At 53.4% G+C, this 21094-nt stretch overlaps 1 protein-coding gene across 8 annotated transcripts in view; it reads right to left on the bottom strand.

Moving 5' to 3' along the window:
- Positions 1–21094, bottom strand: part of AP2A2 (adaptor related protein complex 2 subunit alpha 2) — a 77481-nt gene that overhangs the window by 55173 nt on the left and 1214 nt on the right. For 2 of the 8 annotated variants that reach the window (XR_009403968.1, XM_059398154.1), the window contains exon 2: positions 19081–19229. The exons of 3 other annotated variants lie outside the window; for them this stretch is intronic. Coding sequence is in view for 2 of the 5 variants with exons in the window: in XM_059398154.1 (XP_059254137.1) it covers positions 19081–19162 (82 nt within the window). In the remaining 3 variants the exon portion in view is untranslated. Of the gene's footprint in view, positions 1–5215; positions 5229–6479; positions 6496–19080; positions 19230–21094 lie in introns of those variants that run through there. 3 more of the 8 variants (XM_059398161.1, XM_059398225.1, XM_059398236.1) reach the window with 3 other exon arrangements.

Below are 21094 nucleotides of genomic sequence, written 5' to 3'. Positions count from 1 at the left end.
GTTATTTTTTTAAGAAGGCTCAACACAGGGCTTGAACTCACAACCCTGAGATCAAAACCTGAGATTAGAGCAAGAGTCACTCAACCTATAGAGCCACCCAGGTGTCCCCATGTCTGCCGTTTAATTCAAACGTTTAATCTGGTTACATAAAATAATTACTGATAAGGTAGGATTCTTATCTGCCATTTTGCTTATTTTTGATATATCTTGTACCTCTGTTCCTATATTCTTCCCTGACAGTCTTCTTTTGTGTTATTTTTTAGTGCACCACTTTAATTCCCTTGTTTCTTTTTCTGTACTTTTTTAGCGACTTTCCTAGTAGTTGCCTAGACATTATAATTAACACCCTAACTTAAAGCGACCCAGTCCGGGTTAACATGAAGGTTCGGAGAAATTCTACGCCGCTCCCGCTCCCTCCTTTGCACTACTGTAATACAAATCACCTCTTTATACATTAAAAGCCCATCAGTACAGTTCTATTTAAACTGTATTTAAATTAAGATTGTTTTATGCAATTGTCCTTTAAACCAGGTAAAAGACAAAAGGTGGTTAAAAACAAACCACCTGCGCTTTTAGACGCACCCACACAGGCCCCACACAGTCGTCTTAGCTGCGGCTCTTCCTTCCTTCGTGGCCTCTAGGGCTTCATGCCCCGCGTTTCGGCCTGAAGCACTCCCTTTGGTATTTATTGTGGGGCAGGTCTGCGAACAACAGAACCCTCTCTCGTTTAGGGAACGGTATCTTAGTTTCCGCGTGTCTGAAGGATGCTCCTGCTGTAGACACAGTCTTGGCTGACAGGCATTTCCTTGCGGCATTCTGCAGCTGCCGGCCGCGGACTTCTGAGCTCCCGGCTTCTGATGAGAAGTGAGTTGTGAATCTTGAAAGTCTCTCAAAACTGAGAAGTCACTTTCCTCACTGCTTTCCAGAACGTCCCCATGTCTTTGTCTTTCAACAGACTGACTGTGACGCGTCTAGATACTGATCTCCCTAGATCGATCCTTCTGAGAGGTCATCTCGGATGCGCAGGTAGGTGTCTGAGACGGAAAGCAGGGAGTTGATGTCTTCAAATAACCTTCGCGCACTTTTCTCCTATTCCTCTCTTTATGAAGCTCTGATTACGGGTGTATCAGTATGCTAGATGACATCCCACAGATCTCCAAAACTCTGTTCTTTTTTCTTTTAAGATGGTATTTATTTGGGGCACCTGGGTGGCTCAGCAGGTTAAGCCTCTGCCTTCGGCTCAGGTCATGATCTCAGGGTCCTGGGATCGAGCCCCGCATCGGGCTCCTTGCTCAGCAGGGAGCCTGCTTCCTCCTCTCTCTCTGCCTGCCTCTCTGCCTACTTGTGATCTCCCTGTCCAATAAATAAATACAATTTTTTTTAAAAAGACTGTATTTATTTATTTATCTGAGAGAGACTGAGCGAGCGAGAGAGAGAGAGAAACTAGAGGGAGAAGCAGACTCCACTGCTGAGCCCAACGCAGGGCTCAGACCCAGAACTCCAGCATCACGACCTGGGCCAAAGGCAGACATTGAACAGACTGAGTCACCGAGGTGCCCCTGTTCATTTTTTCTTTGTTTTTTTTTTTTTTCTTTCTGTTCCTCAGATTAGATTTATACTTACCTTGATATTGATCTTAATTTAATTATCTTAACAAACCAATTCTCAAATTCACGGATTCTTTCTTCTGCCAGCTCAGATCTGCCACTAAGCCCCTCCAGTAAATTTTTCAATCTAGTTATCATATTTCCAACTCCAGAGCTTCAATTTGTTTTTTTTTTTTTTTAATGATTTCTACCTCTTCTTTGATATGCTCTATTTCGTGAGACATCATTTTCATGTTTTAATTCTTCAGACACAGTTTGAGTTCTTGGCACAGATTTAGAATAGCAGATTTGAAGACCTTGTCTAATAAGTCCAACATCTGGACCCTTTCAAGGATAGTTTCTACTGGCTACTTTTTTCCCTGTGTATAGACTATATCTTCCTTTTTCTATGTACATCTCATAATTTTATTGAAAACTGGACATTTTAGGTAATATAATGTGGCGATTCTGGAGACCCAAATGCCCCTCCCCGGGAGTTACTGGTGTTATCTGCCGTTGCTCTGTCTGTGGCTGCGTCCGTTTCTTCAGTGACTTCCTGAACTAGTTCTGTAAAGTCTGTAATTCCCTAGAGTTTACAGCTACCGCAGTCTTGGCTTAGCTAACTTAGTGGTCAGTTCATGACTGACCGGGGATCTCCTTCAGGGCCTTGAGCAAGTGTCCCAGACACTGCCAAGGAACTCTGGGTGTTAAGCCCGTCAGCACTCGGGCCGGATGTAACTCTGCCTCTGCGCCACTCCCTGTTGGCACCCGGACTCACGACTGGCCGGAGGTGAGAGCCTGCGGCCTTCTCAAGTCTTCCCAGGCAGACGTACAATCCTGCGCTCAGGCGGCCTTCCAGACCCACAGAAACCTGTCAGAGCCTGTCAGAGCCTGTCAGAGCACCCCGATGGCATGTCACTCTTTGCATCTTCCTGTGAAGATTTAGGCCAGTTGCCTGCTTGCCCCCAACTGTGATATTAAACAAATGTCACTGACTGTTTCACACGACACACTAGGACAGGGCTTTTCCCACTGAACAAAGTCAAATAATGGTAAGTTCTGCAAATGGGGCTTTTCCGGAAAGCTACAAGCCCGGCCAGACAGTAACCATGCTCTAAGAACAGGACTTTTTGAGGGGCTCCGAACCCGTCCGGTCTCTCCAGTGGCTGCAAGGCTGCTTGTCTCCACAGCTACCTGGTTGTGAAGCTGCTCACTGTCAATGCCGCTGCAAATCACGCGAGAGGAGAACCAGAGGAGGTCAAGTTAGAGGTTCAACAGTTTTGTTGAATAAATCCGCCTGACACTGTTTGAACCTTTGGCTAATTTCCAGAGCTCTGGCAGAATCGGTTAGACCGTTTTTACCACTGTTTTCAATGTCTTTACAGCGGAACGGACTGATAGAGGTTCTCAATCCACCACTCTGAGTAAATGGCATGTCTGCTACAGATTCAAAGCCACTACTAGGAAAGAGTACTTGACCACCCGCACCCTGTCGATTCTGCTCTCTGCATCTCCAAAATCCACCCCTTTCCATTCCTACTCCCTCGATTCAGACGCTCACCATCTCCTAGACCAAAGCAATTTCCTGCCTCTAACTAAGCCTAGTCTAAAATCCATCCTCTGCGTTCAAAATTACTATTTTACTAAGAAAAAATAAGTTGCATAGGGTCACTGTCCTGCTTAAAATGCATCAGTGGACCACATCTTCCAGAGGAGGTCCCCCATGCTCTGCTCCGGCCTGTCTCTCCTGCCCTGTCCTACTGCCAGAACCCCACCACCTGCGAGACACTACTCCTGCTAAAGACCACCCACAACTCCATGCGTCCTGCTGCCGTTCTTCAGCGAGACGCACGGTGTTCCCCAGTTTCCTGGGCCATCTCCTTGCACTGTGAGCTTAGTAAGACCTGACCCGAATACTATCTCTGGATGACCTGATTGCTCTCCCCTAAGCTCATCATCACTCATTGTCACTACTCATCTCACACCACTTAACATTATGCATTCAAGGGCTTGAGCAACGCTGAGGACAGAGACCATGTCTCATCATTCCCAATGTTTAATGTGCAAAAACAAACAAACCAAAAACAAAAAGAAAGAAAAAGCCACAGTCTTTCCGATGCTCTACGAAGGCCCTCCATAGCACCTGTCTCCCCAGCTCCGTACACTCTGACCGACCCTCCGGCTCCTCCCTCTGGGCTCGCTCTCCTGCAGCCGCACCGGCCTCCTGTCTCTTGCATACACCGCTCATCTCCCCCGCCCCCCCGTGGAAGCCTTCCCACGTGTGGTCCCTCTGTCCAAGGTGTTCTCCCGCTCACTTCCCTATGGCCCAGTGCCTTCAGTTACCTTCGCAGCAAGACCAATCCTGATCAGCCTATTTGGAGTTGAAAACACAGCCTCATGTTCCCCGCCACCTTCTCCCCCTAACTTCTCTCTCTTGCACTTACTGTCTTCCCACATAAGCTATAATTTCTACCAGAATGTACGTGAGCTCCCTGCGAGTAGGCAGACTTGTGCGTCCGAGTCACTGGTGTGGCCTCGGAGCGCCGGACAGGACCTGGAACTCAGCAGGTCCTCAGTCGATGCTCCGTGAGGACAGCAGGCCCAGCACACAGAACGCGTTAACAACGGCGTACGTCTGAGTACTCATCATAAGCTGAACTGTCCCAAGAGCTTCACACACTGAGCTAACAAACCACTAAGTTTGGGGTTGCCTGGGTGGCACAACTGGTTAAGCGTCTGGCTCTTGGTTGCAGCTCCGATCAGGATCTCCGGGTGGGGAAATCAAGCCCAGCATCAGGCTCTGAGCTCAGCAGCGAGTCTGCTAGAGACTCTCTCTCTCCCTCCGCCCTCTCAATCGCATTCTGTCTCTCTCAGTCTCTAAAGTAAATAAGCAAATAAATCTTAAGGAAAAAAAAAAAAAAAAGGGCACCTGGGTGGCTCAGTGGGTTGAAGCCTCTGCTTTCGGCTCAGGTCATGGTCCCAGGGTCTTGGGATCAAGCCCCACATCGGGCTCTCTGCTTGGCAGGGAGCCTGCTTCCTCCTCTCTCTCTGCCTGCCTCTGCCTGCTTGTGGTCTCTGTCAAATAAATAAATAAAATCTTTAAAAAAAAAAAAAGAGGGTGCCTGGGGGTGGGGAGGGCTGCGCCTCTGCCTTCAGCTCAGGTCAAGATCTCAAGGTCCTGGGATTGAGCTTTGCATCAGGCTCCCTGCCCAGCCCAGCGGGAAGCCTGCTTCTCCCGCTCCCGCTCCCGCTCCCCCTGCTTATGTTCCCTCTTGCTATGTCTCTCTCTGTCAAATAAATAAATAAAAATCTTAAATGGGAAAAAAAAAAAAAAAAAAAAAAACCCAGCCAGGGATGCCTGGGCGGCTCAGTCTGTTAAGCATCTGCCTTCGGCCTGGGTCGTGATCCCAGGTCCCTGGGATCGAGTCCCACATGGGGCTCCCTACTCAGCGGGGAGCCTGCTTCTCCCTCTGCCTGCCCCTTCCCCTGCTTGTGCGCACTCTCTCTCTCCCGCTAGCATTCTCTCTCTCTCTGACAAATAAATAATCTTTTAAATAAATAAGTAATAAAATAAACATATACACGTATACATACAGAATACATGTATATAAAGTCAGTCCGAAACTTACGTAAAAGAAGCAGCCCGGACGATAAGAGCCGTCACCACCATCAGGGATGCTGGAAAGAGAGGACCAGGCAGCGACTACTCAGACCGACAGCGCGAGCTGGGGCCCAGCCTGCGAGACGGAGAGCTAGTGGAAACGAGCCTTCCCGAGGACCGGAGAGGCCTGGGACTGAAACCGCCAGGTGCCTCGGGAGGTGGCCTCGGGAGGAGGGCTGAGCCTCTGCAGGGAGCAGCGGGCTCCCTCGGGCACACCCTGCTGTCAGGCAAACCACCCACCACCACCAGCAGAAGACCAGAGGTTCCCCCTCTGGAAAAGCAGGAGCACAGAAGCTCTAGCCCCGGTGACGCCAGCGGAGGCTGGGACACGGGGCCGCACCGAGCAGAGCAGCCCTGAGTGACGACTCACCGGTGGGGAGCCCGCCGTCCCGGGTGAGCGGGGCTTACAGCTCCCGCCTGCCTCACCAGGCAAGAGACGAGACTGAAGCGTCCCTCTGGAGAGACTGAGGAGACCACTGACGTGCAGGTTCCCCCAGGGACAGAGACCCCTCCCCCTCCCGAGCAGGGAGGCCTCCGGCGGGAGCTCTGACCGCCCGGGCGCGTGCGGGCCCAGGGTCCCGCCACCGGGCGTCCGGGAAGTGCCCACAGCCCGAGCCAGAGACCAAAGCGAGCCTGCAGGAGAGGCTCTACGGAGCAAGACACTCCCAAGCAATACAGAGAAAATACAGGGTTTTTTAATATTTTATTTATTTATTAATTTGACAGACAGAGAGGCAGGCAGAGAGAGGGGGAAGCAGGCTCCTCGCGGAGCAGAGAGCCCGATGCGGGGCCCGATCCCAAGACCCTGAGACCATGACCCGAGCCGAAGGCAGAGGCTTTAACCCACTGAGCCACCCAGGCGCCCCGAAAATACAGTTTTAAGAACCAGATAACACCAAAAAAAGGAGAACTCAGAGAATAAGAAAGGCCTCGAATTATAAGAGTACTTGCAGAAATTTTTAAAAGTTCAAAAGAAGGGCCAGAGGACAAAGTTGCAAGTGTCAGAAATGAAGGAGCACAGGGAAAAAGAAATGGAAGAGGAAAGATAAAAAGGCAAGAAAATGTGAGTCAAGAGGTCAACCCTCAGCTCTTAATAGAAGACCCTGAGGGAGAAGAAAGTGAAAGGGAATTATCAAAGAGATAAAACACGGGAGAACGCGCCCACACCCGCTCCCGCGCCCACACCCGCGCCCACACCCACACCGAGAGGACACCCAGACGGAAAAGGTCACCTGGAGCCCAGGGGGCTCAGTCCGAGAAGCCGATGCCTTCGGCTCAGGTCACCATCCGGAGTCCCAGGGCTGAACTCAGCAGGGAGTCGGCTTCTCCCTCTGACTTCTCCCCTCTCATCCTCTCTCTCTTTCTCTCTCTCTCAAATAAATAAATAAAATTTTTAAAAACAGAGAGAGAGAGAAAGGTCACCATGTGCCACGCCCCTGGCACAGCACCTTAAAATCGCAGACACTAGACACCAGGAATACAGCTGAGCCTTCAAAATTGAGGAAAAGTTACTTTCAGCTAGAATTCTACCAGAGCCAAATTCTCAATAAAGTACAATGGTAAAAAAACGCATTCTTTTCAAAAATGCAAAATCTCTGAAGAATTTTACCTGCTGCACACTCTCACCCAGCACAAAGCAACACCAGCCCAGAGGACAGACACGGAGGTCCAGCCAGAGACAAGGCCCTCGGGACTACAAGGAAGGGAAGTCCCAGCAGGACAGCGTGAGCAGAACCGACCAGTCCAGACGACGACGGCAGAACCGATCACCGCACGAAGGCCATGTCCAACATGCAAGGTAGGGGCTGAGAGGCTGCCGGCTGGTCCAGCCACGTGACCCGGACTCTTCCAGTCACACCCAGACGGTCACGGCTGAAAAGCAACCGGAGCGTTAATGCATACAAAAAAGTAGAGGCCACTGGGCTGGCTCAGTCGGTGGAGCACGTGACTCTTGATCCCAGGATCATAGGTTCGAGCCCCACACGGGCTCGTAGTAGTAGTACAGATTACTTAAAAATAAAATCTTTAAAAACAACAAAAGTACGAAAGCAGTAATTAACACCAAAGATATTAAGTTGAACTACCAAGCCAGCTGGGGGGCTCCGTTGGTAACGCATCTGACTTTGGCTCAGGTCGTGATCCCAGGGTCCTGGAAGTGAACCCCACGACGAGCTCCCTGCTCAATGGGGAGCCTGCTTCTCCCTCTCCCTCTGCTGCTCTCAGTCTCCTACTCTAATAAATAAAGAAAATCTTTTTTTTTTTAAGATTTTCTTTATTTATTTGACAGAGATCACAAGTAAGCAGAGAGGCAGACAGAGAGAGAGGAGGAAGCAGGCTCCCAGCAGAACAAAGAGCCCGATGCGGGGCTCGATCCCAGGACCCTGAGATCATGACCTGAGCTGAAGACACAGGCTTAACCCACTGAGCCACCCAGGCGCCCCAAGAAAATCTTCTTTAAAAAAAAGTTAACTACCTTGGGACGCCTGAGTGGCTCAGTTGGTTAAGCAGCTGCCTTCAGCTCGGGTCATGATCCCAGCGTCCTGGGATCGAGTCCCACATCGGGCTCCTTGCTCCGCAGGGAGCCTGCTTCTCCCTCTGACTCTGCCTGCCTCTCTGTCTGCCTGTGCTTGCTCTCACTCGCTCTCTCTCTCTGACAAATAAATAAATAAATAAATAAAATTTAAAAAAAAAAAAATTTCCGTAGGGAAAAAAGAAAAGTTGACTACCATTCTCAGCTGAGAGTATTTTCAGACATTAAATGCTATACATTAATTAAACAAAATATTGCGGCATGTTAGAGAATGACACAAGGAAAGCTCAGGTAAATTAAATCCTTACCCTCCAAAGTAAGAAGTCAGTAAATCATAACTAAGTGGGAAGAAACACCCATAAGTGGTATAACATGGCATTCAGTAATTACATTTTTTTTACAGTAAATATGACAAAAAATGCCGTGAAACGAAAATAAATGACTCTGCGGTTCAGGAGTGGGGAGATGAGGCCGAGGTCAAGTGTTTTACAAGGAACTGCTTAAACTGCACTCTTGATTTTAACCTCCTTGTAACTTTTCAAAACCTTCAGGACCAGACGAGACAGGAAAATAACAAGAACGCACAGCACGGAGAAGACCATTGCCCACCGTGACACGACCTCTCTCGGCGCCACGCCCGGCTCACCACCGTTGGTGATGAATGTCCACGCACATGGCTCCTCACATGGTCTGGTCCCCGCCCGAGACACCCCGCCAAAGTCACCCTCCCACCCATGGTCCACCGCAGGTGTCCTGCCAGCCCCAACCTTCCAGCCCACTCCGGCAGGTAAGCCCAGTCTCCTGGCCGCCATGAGCCCCTGACCCAGGGCCTGGTCTTCTCTCCCTCTCTCTTTCCCTCCGTCTTCCCTGCCCCTTCCCCAGGGTCACCCCGTCGTAGCCAGCTTCAGTCCCACCACACATGCCAAGTCCTGGCCCTGCTTCTCTGTCTGTGCACCTGCCTGGTAAAACCCCTCCCTGCTGAATCCCATTCTTGGCCACCTGGCACCACGCACGGCCCGGACAGCCGAGTGTGCCTGCGGAAAGCACACACCCAGCCGCTGGGCCGGCCTCGCAAGCGCGGGGAGCCAGGGAGGCCCTGCCCGGCTCTCCTAGGCTGTCCTGAACCGCCACCCCACGGCTTCCCCTCTACCCCCAAGAGCCGCTCCCTCACCGCCCCCGCTGGCCACCAGAGAGCCCCCCCCCCCACAGCACCGGCGCGCCCACACCACCGCCCCTGCCGCACCTTCTCCCTGGCTCTGCTTTCTCTCTCCCAGCAGCCCACAAACAGGCTCTACCTCCCCCACGCCCCAGGGCCCTCACCTTCCTTCCCTGGTTCAGAGCCTCCTAACCCTCTGCCTGCTTCCCGACCCCTCCTCTTCCCAACACCACCAGCAGAATTCTTCCCGAAGCAAGTCCCTTCTCTGCTAACCGCCCGCCCCTCCTCCCCACTGGCTCCCCGTCACTCAGGATGAAACCCAGAGCTCTCCGAACAGCCACGAGATCCCCAGCATCTCCCGTGCCCCCTGTACCCAACTCCAACGTCCCAGGCTCTCTCCCGAACCCTCAGTCCGGCCGCATTGTCCCCCAGCACTGAAGGGGGGCCTGACCCCCAGCTGCACTACCTCAACTGCGGTTCCCTTCTTCTGCCTTGTCCCCCCGTCACACGCGGTGCACGGGGTGCGGAGTATCGTGCTTACATCACGTCTCCCTCGCCAGAATGTAAGCCACACAGCGATGCTCTTGTCTATTTTGCTCACTGTCCAGAACTGGCACTCAGTGAACTGATGAACAAATGAATTAAACTCAAAAAAACTTTTTGACCCCACTGTGATAGCAGAATACGCACCACCCCGCCGCCCCATCCTCCAACGACGCCCACACCCTAAAATTAGGGCCTCCTGGGACATCTTCCAGAGCAAAAGGGACTCCGCACGTGTAATTAAGACAGGGGATGGACCTGGGTCCTGCTGACCGGCCCAATCGAATCTGAGTCCTTAAAAGCAGAGAACTCGTTCTGCCTAGAGGCGGAACATGAGCCAAGTCGAGAGATCGTGCTTTGAGAGGGACTCCCTGGAGAGGCCTCCTGCGAGCCTTGAGAAGGCAGGTGGGCTGGCTCTAGGAGGAGACCGGCAGGGAAAGGGGACCCCATCCCTGTGCTACAAGGACTGACTGGAAGCAGCGTCATCACCAGAGTCTCCAGAAGGAACCCCCTGATCTTAGCCTTGTGAGGCTCTGGGCAGAGGACCCTGCTGGGCCCGGCCGTGCAGGGCTCCTGACCCACAAACAGGAGCGAGCACAGGAGGCTGGGCCCGGCCGCTCACTCTGTGCACCTGTCGCAGCAGCGACAGAGCTCACTCGCCCTCCGCAACCTGCACTCACCATCTCTCTCTCCCCTTTACGGGAGAGCTCCTCGAGGGTTGACTCTCGGGTTTCCAATTATTCTCCCTTAAACGACCGCATTACATTCACCTCTGCACCAGACTGCTTCCTCCTCACTGGCCTGCGTGCCTCCCAGCTGGACGCGGCGCTCCTGACGGCTTCCAGTCTGCATGCCTGGAGCTCCAGCCACCGGCCCGCGAGCCGGGCCAGCACTGAGCTCAGGAGAGAACGCTCGGAGCAGGTCGCCCCGGTGTGACCCCGGATCTACCTCTTCCTGGGCAGTCACATGGCCGTGGGCTCAGGGCCTCAGGCTGCCCATCTATGGACAGGGAGGACCGCAGTACCTACCGTGAGGTTACCATGACGGTCTGATACAGCAGCGAAGGCAGTGGACTCGGAAGCATGCCGGGCACGCAGTAAAGCTATAGGAGTGAGAGTACAGCTCTCTCTACAGGTGACTTCTACTCACTCCCTCGGTGAGCTCCCAGGCTCATGGCTTCAAACAACACCTACAAGGAATGCCCCTGTACTTTTACCCCAGCCCAGACCTCTTCTCGGAATTCCAGTCTTAGAATTCATATCCAACTGCAGACTCAACGCCTCTCCCCAAAACCTAAAGGTGATAAACAGGGACACGATTCACCTTCCCACCTCAGGCAACTAAACACCTGTTTTCAGGAACTGGACAGCAGACTACGGACAAGAGTGATCACCGAGAGGCAGAGAAGAACCAAGATGAGGCTTACAACTGCTCCTGCTTACTGCTTCGGGAGGGGGACCCCAAACAGAGCCCTGAGGTCTCTGCGAAGCGAGGAGACAGACCGAGGAGGCTAGAGCGTGCAGGGAGGAACGCTGGAACAGAGCCTGCTGCCGGGAGAGCAGAGCGCCGGGGGGCTGCAGAAGGGTCCTGGCGTCTCGGTCGCACTACTTCTCTGCTCAAGCAAGACAGGAAGCTCCTGAGGCTGTTGAAAGAGCCACTGGAAAGAAACCAGAGGGTAAACCATGGAAGGCAGCATAGGGCCAGCAAGCCAGAGGGAAATCTCATAAAACCAGGGCACGGAGCTGAGCTCTAAGCAGGAGCGCTATCCCTCCAGGGTGGGGTCAAATCAGTCCCAGACTAAAGGCTGCTCCGGTCCCTCCTTCTAAGAATCAAGCGGTTTTCAGGTAGTTGAGCTTCATCCTGGCACAAAACTCAAGGATATTTAAAGAAATACAACAATATTTAGGACTGACAAGGTGAAATTCACGACGTCTGGCATCCAGTAAAAAGTTAGATATGCTAGGTGCCTGGGTGGCGCCGTCAGTTAAGCATCGGACTCTTGCTTTCAGCTCAGGAGACGATCTCAGGGCCTTGAGAGGGAACCCAGTGGTACACCAGGCTGAGCAGGGAGTCTGCTTACGACTCTCTCTCCCGCACTCTGCCCCTCCCACTGCTCGCACTCTCTATCAAATAAATAATATTTCTTTTAAGATTTTGTTTATTTGGGGCCCCTGGGTGACTCAGTGGGTTAAAGCCTCTGTCTTTGGCTCAGGTCATGATCCCAGTGTGGGCTCTCTGCTCAGCGGGGAGCCTGCTTCTCCCTCTCCCACTCCCCAGCTTGTGTTCCCTCTCTCGCTGTCTCTCTCTCTGCCAAATAAATAAGTCTTTAAAAAAAAAAAAAAAAAAAGATTTAGCATTAAAAGGCGGCAAATTAAAAAAAAATTTTTTTTAAAGATTTTGTTTATTATTTGAGAGAGAGAGAGCACAAGCAGGAGGAGGGGCAGAGGCTGAGGGAGAAGCAGGCTCCCCACAGGGCAACCCTCACAAGGCCCAACCAGTGGTCAGATCCCAGAACTCTGGGATCATGACCTGAGCTGAAAGCAAACACTGAGCCAACTGAGACACCCAGGTATCCCAATAAATAAATCTTTAAAAAACACACACACACACACCTTCTTCAGGCGACCTGACCTGACCACATTCTTTGATATCAGGAACCTCCCCCCTCTGTTCATCTTCCCTACTTGATTTTCCCCCACAACAGATCAACAAAAAGATGAATGGATATAAATAATACATATTTTTCTCATCTATTTTGTCCGCCTACTCTCGTAAGCACTGAGGTTCTGAAAGCAGAGGAATTTTTGTCCATTTGGTTAACCACTGAATCCCGGGGCCTAGAAGAGATAGTGCCTGGCACATACCAGGCGCTCAACAGATTTCGCAAATGAACGAACAAATGAATTGTACAATTAAATCAGAAAACAATCCAGAAAAATAAACGAATTTTGAAACACATGCCTTCAAAATATACTTTGCTCTTGGGCTTGTACCAAGTGTATAGCAAGACCATAAGAACACTGTAGGAAGAACTTTGGTTTTTTGACCACTTAATATTAAAGAGATTTCAATTACATCTGCAGCAAGTGCCGCAGGAGAGAACACACATCGGACGTGAGCACCCAACAGAAAAGCATCTCTTGCCCCTCTGCGACCAGCATCTGTGCAAGCGGTCCACCACTCCAACCCATGGGTGACAATCTCAAAAAAAAAAAAAAAGAAAGAAAGAAAAGAAAAAAGAGAAAACCTCAGGAACTGAACAACTTGGCACAAAAGGCCCCTCAGACAATGAATCACCTCCCCCCCCACCTCTGCTTACTCGAACAAAAGTTACAAGCTAATTAAAAGAAATAACTGCGGGGGAGGGGGGGTCGGCGCCTGGTGGCTTCGTAAATGTCTGCCTTTGACTCAGGTCATGATCCCAGGGTCCTGGGATCGAGCCCCGCATCGGGCTCTCTGCTCACCAGGGAGCCTGCTTCCTCTTCTCTCTGCCTGCCTCTGCCTGCTTGTGATCTCTGTCAGATGAGTAAATAAAATCATTTAAAAATAAAAAATAAATAAAAAAGTAAAACAGCATCAGTTGAGTATCTTTTCTCAATGCTTTTTTTTTTTTAAGATTTTATTTATTTATTTGACAGACAGAGATCACGAGCTGGCAGAGAGGCAGGCGGGGTGGGGAGGGGGGAAGCAGGCTCCCTGCTGAGCAGAGAGCCCGATGTGGGGCTCGATCCCAGGACCCTGGGATCATGACCTGAGTGGAAGGCAGAGGCTTAACCCACTGAGCCACCCAGCGCCCCTTCTCTGTGCTTTTTAAACCGTATTAGAAACATGAAATTGCTCTCAAGCACATTACATGAAGGCAGGCTGGCCACGCAAATCCCAATACGGCCCTGCCTGCCTAAGGAGCTGCGAGTGCTTTAGGTCCGCGACGTCACCAGTCCTTATGACGCTCCTGACCTGGCATCAGGAGGGAGTTTAATGGGAAGGAAAACACCTTACGATGCCAAACAGAAACAAGGCAGCCCAATGTGGATGCTGACCCCACACTTTTACTCGTGAACAGATGACAAATCCTGGGCATGTGACGAGGGAGATGGGAAACACCCAGAACACAAGGAACACACAAAACCGCCACAGCTGTCCCTGGGTTCAAATTTGGAGCAAAACTGAAGACTCCAGACTCCAGAGAGCCACAGTTTGCAAAAGTGAGAGACGAAAGGAAGCAGTACCAGCATCTGGCCCAAAGCACCCGCAGAAACTTTGGTTCCCCCTCAAGTCCCTGTTTCCTGAGGCAGCAGGAAGCTGAGGGAGCCGTCCCAGGCCAGAGCCTAGCAAAGGAGTGGGTCTCAGGCTTGTTGCAAAGACCGTCCTCTCTTCGTGGGGCACATCATGCCCTCTCCAACCTGTCGCACCCGCACTAACACAGACGACCACTCCAAGGGCCCGACCGCAGGCCCCATCCCCTCGCCGGCCGTGCCCCCCACCTTCCCACCCGGGAGCTCCCCACTCCCACTGAATTCTCCTGACTCCACCCCCACACTCCCACGGTTCGATGACTGGGCCACAGCCCTCGTCCCCTTGGCCGAGAACAGTGAGGGAAGAAGAACCAATTGCTGGCGGGAAGTGGCGCGTGAAGGCGGGCAGGACCCCGAGTGTCACAAGGTCAGGCCGCATCTCCTAAGCAGTCCCGACAGTCCGGCACGGCGAGGACTCGCCTCTCCCTCTCTGGCCCGTGCACCCCGCACCCCGCCACCCCCACGCTCTCCTTGCCCTTCTTCCCGACCAGGACTAGTGGCCAACAAGGCCACTTCCTCCCTGCCCATTGCCCCCAAGCACCGCCAAGAACCCTCTCGGCCCTGCATGCGGCCCTCCATGCGAGGGCGAGGGCGAGGGCGAATCTTATCGCTCAGCCTCAGCTCCCACCTCCCTGCGGGACCGCCCCCCGGAACCCGTCCGCCCTGAACGGGGCCTAAGCAAGAGGCACATACAACGTCTCATGACATTTCAACCATGTAAACTTGCATCACGAACTCAGTTAGGTTTAAAAAGGTCAATGCCAGAATCAATAAGCGCAGTTGGATCACCTAAATCTCAGACATCACACGACCCAGTGAAAACTGTTCATTCTAGTGACTTAAGAGCACCATTCGTTGTGTTAAGGTGAGGGCAAAATTATCTAATCTACTTCACACTGCACGGAAGAGGGCAGAAACCACCAACACTCTAGCTCCCAAACGTGTGTTTTGTTTTGTTTTTAAGGATTTTATTTATTTATTTGTCAGAGAGAGAGAGCGCACAAATGGGGAGCCGCAGGCGGAGAGAGAAGCAGGCCCCCCCGAGCCAGGAGCCCAACATGGGGCTCGATCCCAGGACCCTGAGATTGACCTGAGCCAAGGGCAGAGGCTCAACCCCCTGAGCCCCCAGGCGCCCCGTCCCACCTGCGGTTTCAGCATCAGAGCCCGGCGCTGAGCACCATGAAGGCGGACAGCCGGGCACCGTTCCTATCTAGCTATCCCACGTTCAGCTCATCCTGCTGGTCCAGGGAGGGAACGGACCACACACACTTCAACAAAAGAAGAATATTCCACAAGGTCAAGGGTAAATACGAATCACTCCCAAGTCTGACTCAGAACTACCTTTTGTAGGTGCCGGAGCTCCTGGTGTTCCTCTGCTATTCCGTCTGCCCTCTAGGACCTCCCCACGTGCTTTCAGGGCAAGGATTCATCTTGTTACCGGACAACTGCTTACTCCCCTAATTCTGCGATCCAGAGTCCTGAATACAGGCGGCGCTCAGTAAGGATGCGTCCACTGGCCAGAACTCGTCGTTTGTCTGCAAGCTCTTCGGGGGAACAGGGACCACACATTCTATTTCTCTGAACTCCACAAATTTCACATAACAGGTCCAGATGCCATCCCTTAACCAAAACCCAAGGCCCGATGCGTCCCAGAATCCAGAAGGGCTCAGACTCTAGGAGGAAGCACAGGACCCAGTCAGTGGCCTAGAAGCACGATGCACTTGTGCACATTCGCACAGGAGGGAGGCCACACAGAGCTTCGTCGCTGTATTTTCGCCAAATGAGTTCACCAAAGACTCACAAAAACACTTTTTGTTCTGGGAGTCTTATAAGCTTTGAAATTTGCACTAAGGGAAGACAGCCCTGGCCTGAGGAATTCCAAGGTGCTCCGAGCCCCGCCCACTCAGGAGCTCCCACCGGGGAGCCCCTTGTCTGGGGGGGGGGGGGCATCACGCCTGAATCCACCCCTCAGCTCTGGCTCTGCGATTTTTTAAAAGCCAAGGAGATGCTACTTAATCTCCCAAAGAGAGTCTTCCCAATAATTCTGCAACTACAAAATCCTGACACATGCTGTCGCCAAAACAACAGAGCAAAAATCACTTTAAGAGGAAAGAGAAGTCGGGGTACCGGGGTGGCTCAGTGGGTTAAGCCTCTGCCTTCGGCTCAGGTCATGATCTCAGGGTCCTGGGATCGAGTCCCGCATCGGGCTCTCTGCTCGGCGGGGAGCCTGCTTCCTCCTCTCTCTCTGCCTGCCTCTCTGCCTACTTGTGATCTCCGTCTGTCAAATAAATAAATAGAGTCTCTAACAAAGAGACAGAGAGAGAAAAGAGAAGTGATGTGAAGTACCCGGCATGAGAGCTCGCGTACACAACACTCCAGCTTGTCATGGAAGAAACGGGGTCCCCGCTCCAGAGGAGCCAGGAGGGAAACGGGGAAGAACACACAGGTATTTCCGAGCAGCAGTGACCACCCACCTCGGCAGAAAAATTCAACCTGGATCAAAGACTTCCTTCCTCCTCCCGGCATGCCGCTCCCTCCCTCCCTTCCGTCTCTGCCACACACTTCCTAAATCCGTTTCCAAGGAATATAAATCATGCAGAAGAGTGCAAAAGAAAAAGCAAGAAGAGCATTCTTTTTCAAAAAGTCAGCATTTTTTAAACGTCCTGTCAAGACGAAAATGACCATCAATCTTTTTTTAAGAACTGTACAAGTTAAAAAGCAGACTGGCAAACTCTGACTCTGATCTCTATCATTACTAAGGAAAATCAGGTACCAACGTCGCGTTTCACTTCCTACACTGATGCTTAAGCGGAACTTCAATTTTTTATGTTCAGTTTCTCCACGTTCAACTTGTGACTCGGAACAAATGGAATTTCATAAACAAATAAGTGTTTTAAACTTTAGTCATGCTGAAAACCAATTCAAAGGGATGCCCAAGGCCAACAAGGCTACCAGAGACAGAAAGGACACCGTTTTGTGCCCAACACAACGAGCAGAGCGCGGACACTCCCCCAGTCTGTCGCTGCACCTGCAGCGACACCGCACGCTTTCTCCAAGAACTCGGGAAATGTGGTTTTTGCCAAACAGCTGATTACATCTCTCCACTGGTCTCCCTTCCTTCGAGGGAGTGCCCCGAGGGATGAATCCAAATGCCTCCAAGCCCAAGCCCAAGGACAGGCCTCAACTCATCTGCACAGCACAGCCCCCGCCACCACGTGCGCAGAGGAGTAAGTGGCGATCTCCTGCCCACTGGCTACACCACGGGTCTCACAAGAATGAAGACCTATCACTTCTCTCTCACTGCAGTCTTGATTACTCTGCAATCCACTCCAAGTCTGGTGTTTTCAGCAGGGTTTTACATTCTCAGCACGGTCACAGCGCTGACCCGTCCACAGCGGCGCACAAAGACACGCGTTAAGTTCTGTACGACCGTCTGCCAACAAAGCACACGTGTGAACGTAAACAAAAGTGCCAAAGTAACTGAAGAGCAAAGAGCTCTTCTCTTCCCAATGTCAGCAGATCTCTCATTTTCTTTAAATTCATCCCTTGAGGTGCGCTGGGTGCCTCGGCTGAGGGTCTGACCCTAGGTTTCAGCTCAGGTCACGATCTCGGTACTGAGAAGGCGCCGTGCCCGCAGCAGGCAGCCGGCGGGGGGCGGAGCCTGCCTGACCCCTCTCTGCTCCCTCCTGCTCATGTGCACACGCACACGCCTGCACACCCGCGCTCGTGCTCTTGCTCGCTCGCTCTCGCGAATAAATAAATCTTTAGGAACAAAATCCGGGATGCCTGGATTGGCTCATCAGTTAAACATGTGCCTGCGGCTCAGGTCAGGATCCCAGAGTCCTGCGCTAGAGCCCCGCATCCGGCTCTCTGCTGATGGCGAGTCTGCTTCCCCCTCTGCCTGCTGCTCTCCCCGCCTGTGCGCTCTCTCTCTCCCTCTCTGACAAATAAATAAAATCTTTAAAAAAATAAAATAAAATAAATTTTAAAAATTTAAAGAATTTTTTTTAAAAATCCACCATTTGGCTATGATAAACATCAATGCAGCCGCCTGGATGGGCTTCAGGGAACAGTGCCGAGTGAGAAAAGCCCACCTGGACCGGTCACATACCGCACAACACCAGTCACACAACCTCCTTGGGAGAACAGACTAGTAGCTGGGAAGGGGTAGGCGGGCTCTACGGAGCAACACAGGGGCTCTGGGATGATGGGACAGCTCTCCCTCCCATTCATGTGGGGCTTGCGTGAAGCTAAATGTGATAAAAGTACAAAGGCCCACCCACCCACACACACCCACACACACCCACACACACCCACACACACCCGTTAGGTAAAACTGATAAAATGTGACTACGCCCTGTGGAGTGTAGCAATGCCAGTTTCCTGGTGTTGAAACTGTACTGTTATGCAAGAGACCCCTCTGAAGAGGTGGGGTGAAGGGTGCTGGGACCTCCCTGTCGCTCCGTTTCTCTGCAACTTCTTGTGAATCTATATTTATTTCAAAACAAAAAAATTATTTAAAAATTGGGACTAAATAAAAGGGTTAGGATTTTAAATATCAATTTAAAAACAGACAGAAAGAAAGAGTTCATTAACTCCCATACACCAAACTCACATTAGCCAAATTCAGCGGCTCTCGGCTGAAGTTAATCAAAACGGATCAAGTGAGGGGCGCCTGGGTGGCTCAGTGGGTGAAGCCTCTCCTTCGGCTCAGGTCATGATCTCGGGGTCCTGGGATCGAGCCTGCATCTGCCTCAGCATCCCTGCTGACCAGGGACCTGCTTCCCCTCTCTCTCTGCCTCACTCTCTGCCTACTTGGGATCTCTGTCTGTCTAATAAATAAATAAAATCTTAAAAAAAAAAAAAAAAAAGAGGAGGAAGGCTCCCAGCCAGTCACCCGAAGTGAACGACTCACATGAGGTGCAGAGGCACACGGCCACTCCTGAAGACCTTAAAGGGAGCAATTTAAGGAGAGCCACAGTTTTAGAGCTGAACCAGGCTTCAGTGACACTCTCGCTCAGAATGCGCCCTCTTCATCAGCTGAGAAACCTGGAGGTCAGCGGCCCCGGCTTTGGATCGTGAAGCAGGTGAGAAGCAGTCAGGGTCCAGACCCCTGCCACAAACTCAGTGACCTCTCTGCATGGAGCCTGCCTACATCATACCAAGAACCCACTACACACACAAAATCAGAGGTGAGCAAGGAAAGGGGGCCACAGGGACTGCTCTCCCTGCCCCACCGGGGTTATGCAGACCGGCTCTGGCCAGGGTTAGCTCTCCAAGACCACCCGCAGCCACCGGCCCACACGTGCCTCGAAGGTTAACCCCTGCGGCCGGCCGCGAGCACCGAGCACGTCTCGGCCCCTCCACCTGCAGTGCCGTCAGACAAACCATCTTCCAGGGACGTCCTCTCTGGCTCGCTCGCCTACGCTCCTCCTGGGCACATGTCTCATGCTGGACCCTGTGCAAGCAGTTGAGGACAGACATGACGAACAAGACGGGCGCGGAGCCCGCCTCACGGGGCTTCCGGGGCAGCGCGGGCACAGCACCCCAAGCCCACGACACTGCCCGGAAGGAGGAGCGCAGCACTACGACGGATGGGACACAGGTCAGGGCACAGCGCGGTCGCAAAGGTGTTTCGGAGGAAGGGGCCATAATAAACAGAGACCTGCCCCCCAGGAGGGCGAGGCACGCCTCCCTCCTGACGCTCCTCCGCTCCTCCGCTCCTCCGGGAGAGCGCGGGTCTATCCCCTGGCCCTGCGCCGGAGCAGACCGTGTCCCGCTCGACAGTGTCTGCACAACTTGGGTGGCTGTCGCACGGAGGCAGCGACTGTCCAGAGGCCCGGGAGGCCGCTCTCCACTGCCACTGAGCAGCTCAGCTCGACAAGGGCCGGGCCCCAAGCTCCACAGTGTGGGGCTGGGGAAAGTCTGCCCTACGGTCCGTGGGCAAGTCCCTGCAGAGTCCTCCGTGCGGGGCAGGCACCCACCGGCCACTCCAATGCCCACCTAGCACAGGACACACGTCTCATACGCAGGTGACTGGCTGTCCAGGACGGGGTTCGAGCTCAGTGTCTCTCTTGCCCACCGCATTTTCCTCTGAAAATGGGAGAACTGACATCCCTGCTAATGTAGGGCTGCGAGCCCTCCAGCCAAGGGCTCCCCTGCGGTGAGGGTTGGGGTTAGCCCTAACCCCAGCCCTAACCCTAACCGTGCGGAACAGCAAGGGAAGGAAAAGCTCCGTGTGAAAGCTCGGTCCCCACGCGGACCTCGGTTTCTCACACGGCACGGAGAGGGACAGAAGAGCTGAGCGTCCCCAGTCTTGGGGAGACCCAGCCGGGCGTCTGGGTCCTCCGGTCTAAGCAGGGGAGGGGTCAAGGGCAGGCCCCACAGGGCAGCATCTACCGGCCGGTGCGGGGACGTTCCTCGAGACCACGCCGGCCCGGAGGTGAGAAGTCAGGCAACTGTCCACGGGACGCACAGCAGCAGCAAAGCACCAGGTAGGAAACTGGCTTGTGTCTAATTTAAAACGAGGACGGCGTTCTCTGAGCACCGTAGCTCCTCTGCAGACCAAAGCCAGGTTTCTGGGTGGACCCGCGGTGCCCCCACCAGCCTCCTGGCCTGCTTCTGCTGTCCCACCGTGAGGGGACACGCATGTCCCCGAGAACGCACACAGCGGCCAGGCCAGTCGCCCCAAAGCCATGCCACCCTCTACTGCCCTGCGTCTGGATCCCCCGGGGAATGGGTCACTTTAATCAGGGGGAGCCACCAGAGCCCGGCAAGACAGGGCTGTCCCCACTCCCCAGCGGAGAGCCGTGCTGCTCTGGAAAACGCTGGGTTAAATGCTCCATCACCAGACGACAGCAGACTGCTGGGGATGACATCATGGGGGGGGGGGGGCCTCGTCGGAACCGGTCACCGATGCCACAGCCCCCCCCTGCACCCCGCAACTCCGGCCCCACTGCTGCCTTAGCCGCAGGCCCCAGTCCCACCCCGACCCTGCGTCCCAGAGCCCTGCAGGTCCCTCGCAGCTCCGGCCTGCGCCCCGTGACCCCTGCCCTCCGGGTCCGCACCCAGACACCCCCGCACCCCCACACGCCAAGCCACGTCCCTGGACTCCGACCCTCTAGGTTCCCAAGTGGGACCCTCGCGCTCCCTGCCTGCGCGCCTGAACCCCTGCCCTCCGGGTCCGCATCCTGGACCCCGCCCCACCCCCCCCCCCCCCGCCCCCCCGCCCCCCTCCGAGGCCCCCCCCCCGCCCTCCGGCCTGCGCCCCGGGACCCCCGCCCCCCGGGTCCGCACCGGGGACCGCGCCCCGCCCCGCGCCCC

Source organism: Mustela nigripes, chromosome 1 (assembly GCF_022355385.1).
Source record: "Mustela nigripes isolate SB6536 chromosome 1, MUSNIG.SB6536, whole genome shotgun sequence".
Classification (NCBI taxonomy): domain Eukaryota; kingdom Metazoa; phylum Chordata; class Mammalia; order Carnivora; family Mustelidae; genus Mustela; species Mustela nigripes.
This window is presented reverse-complemented; position numbering and strand designations above follow the sequence as displayed.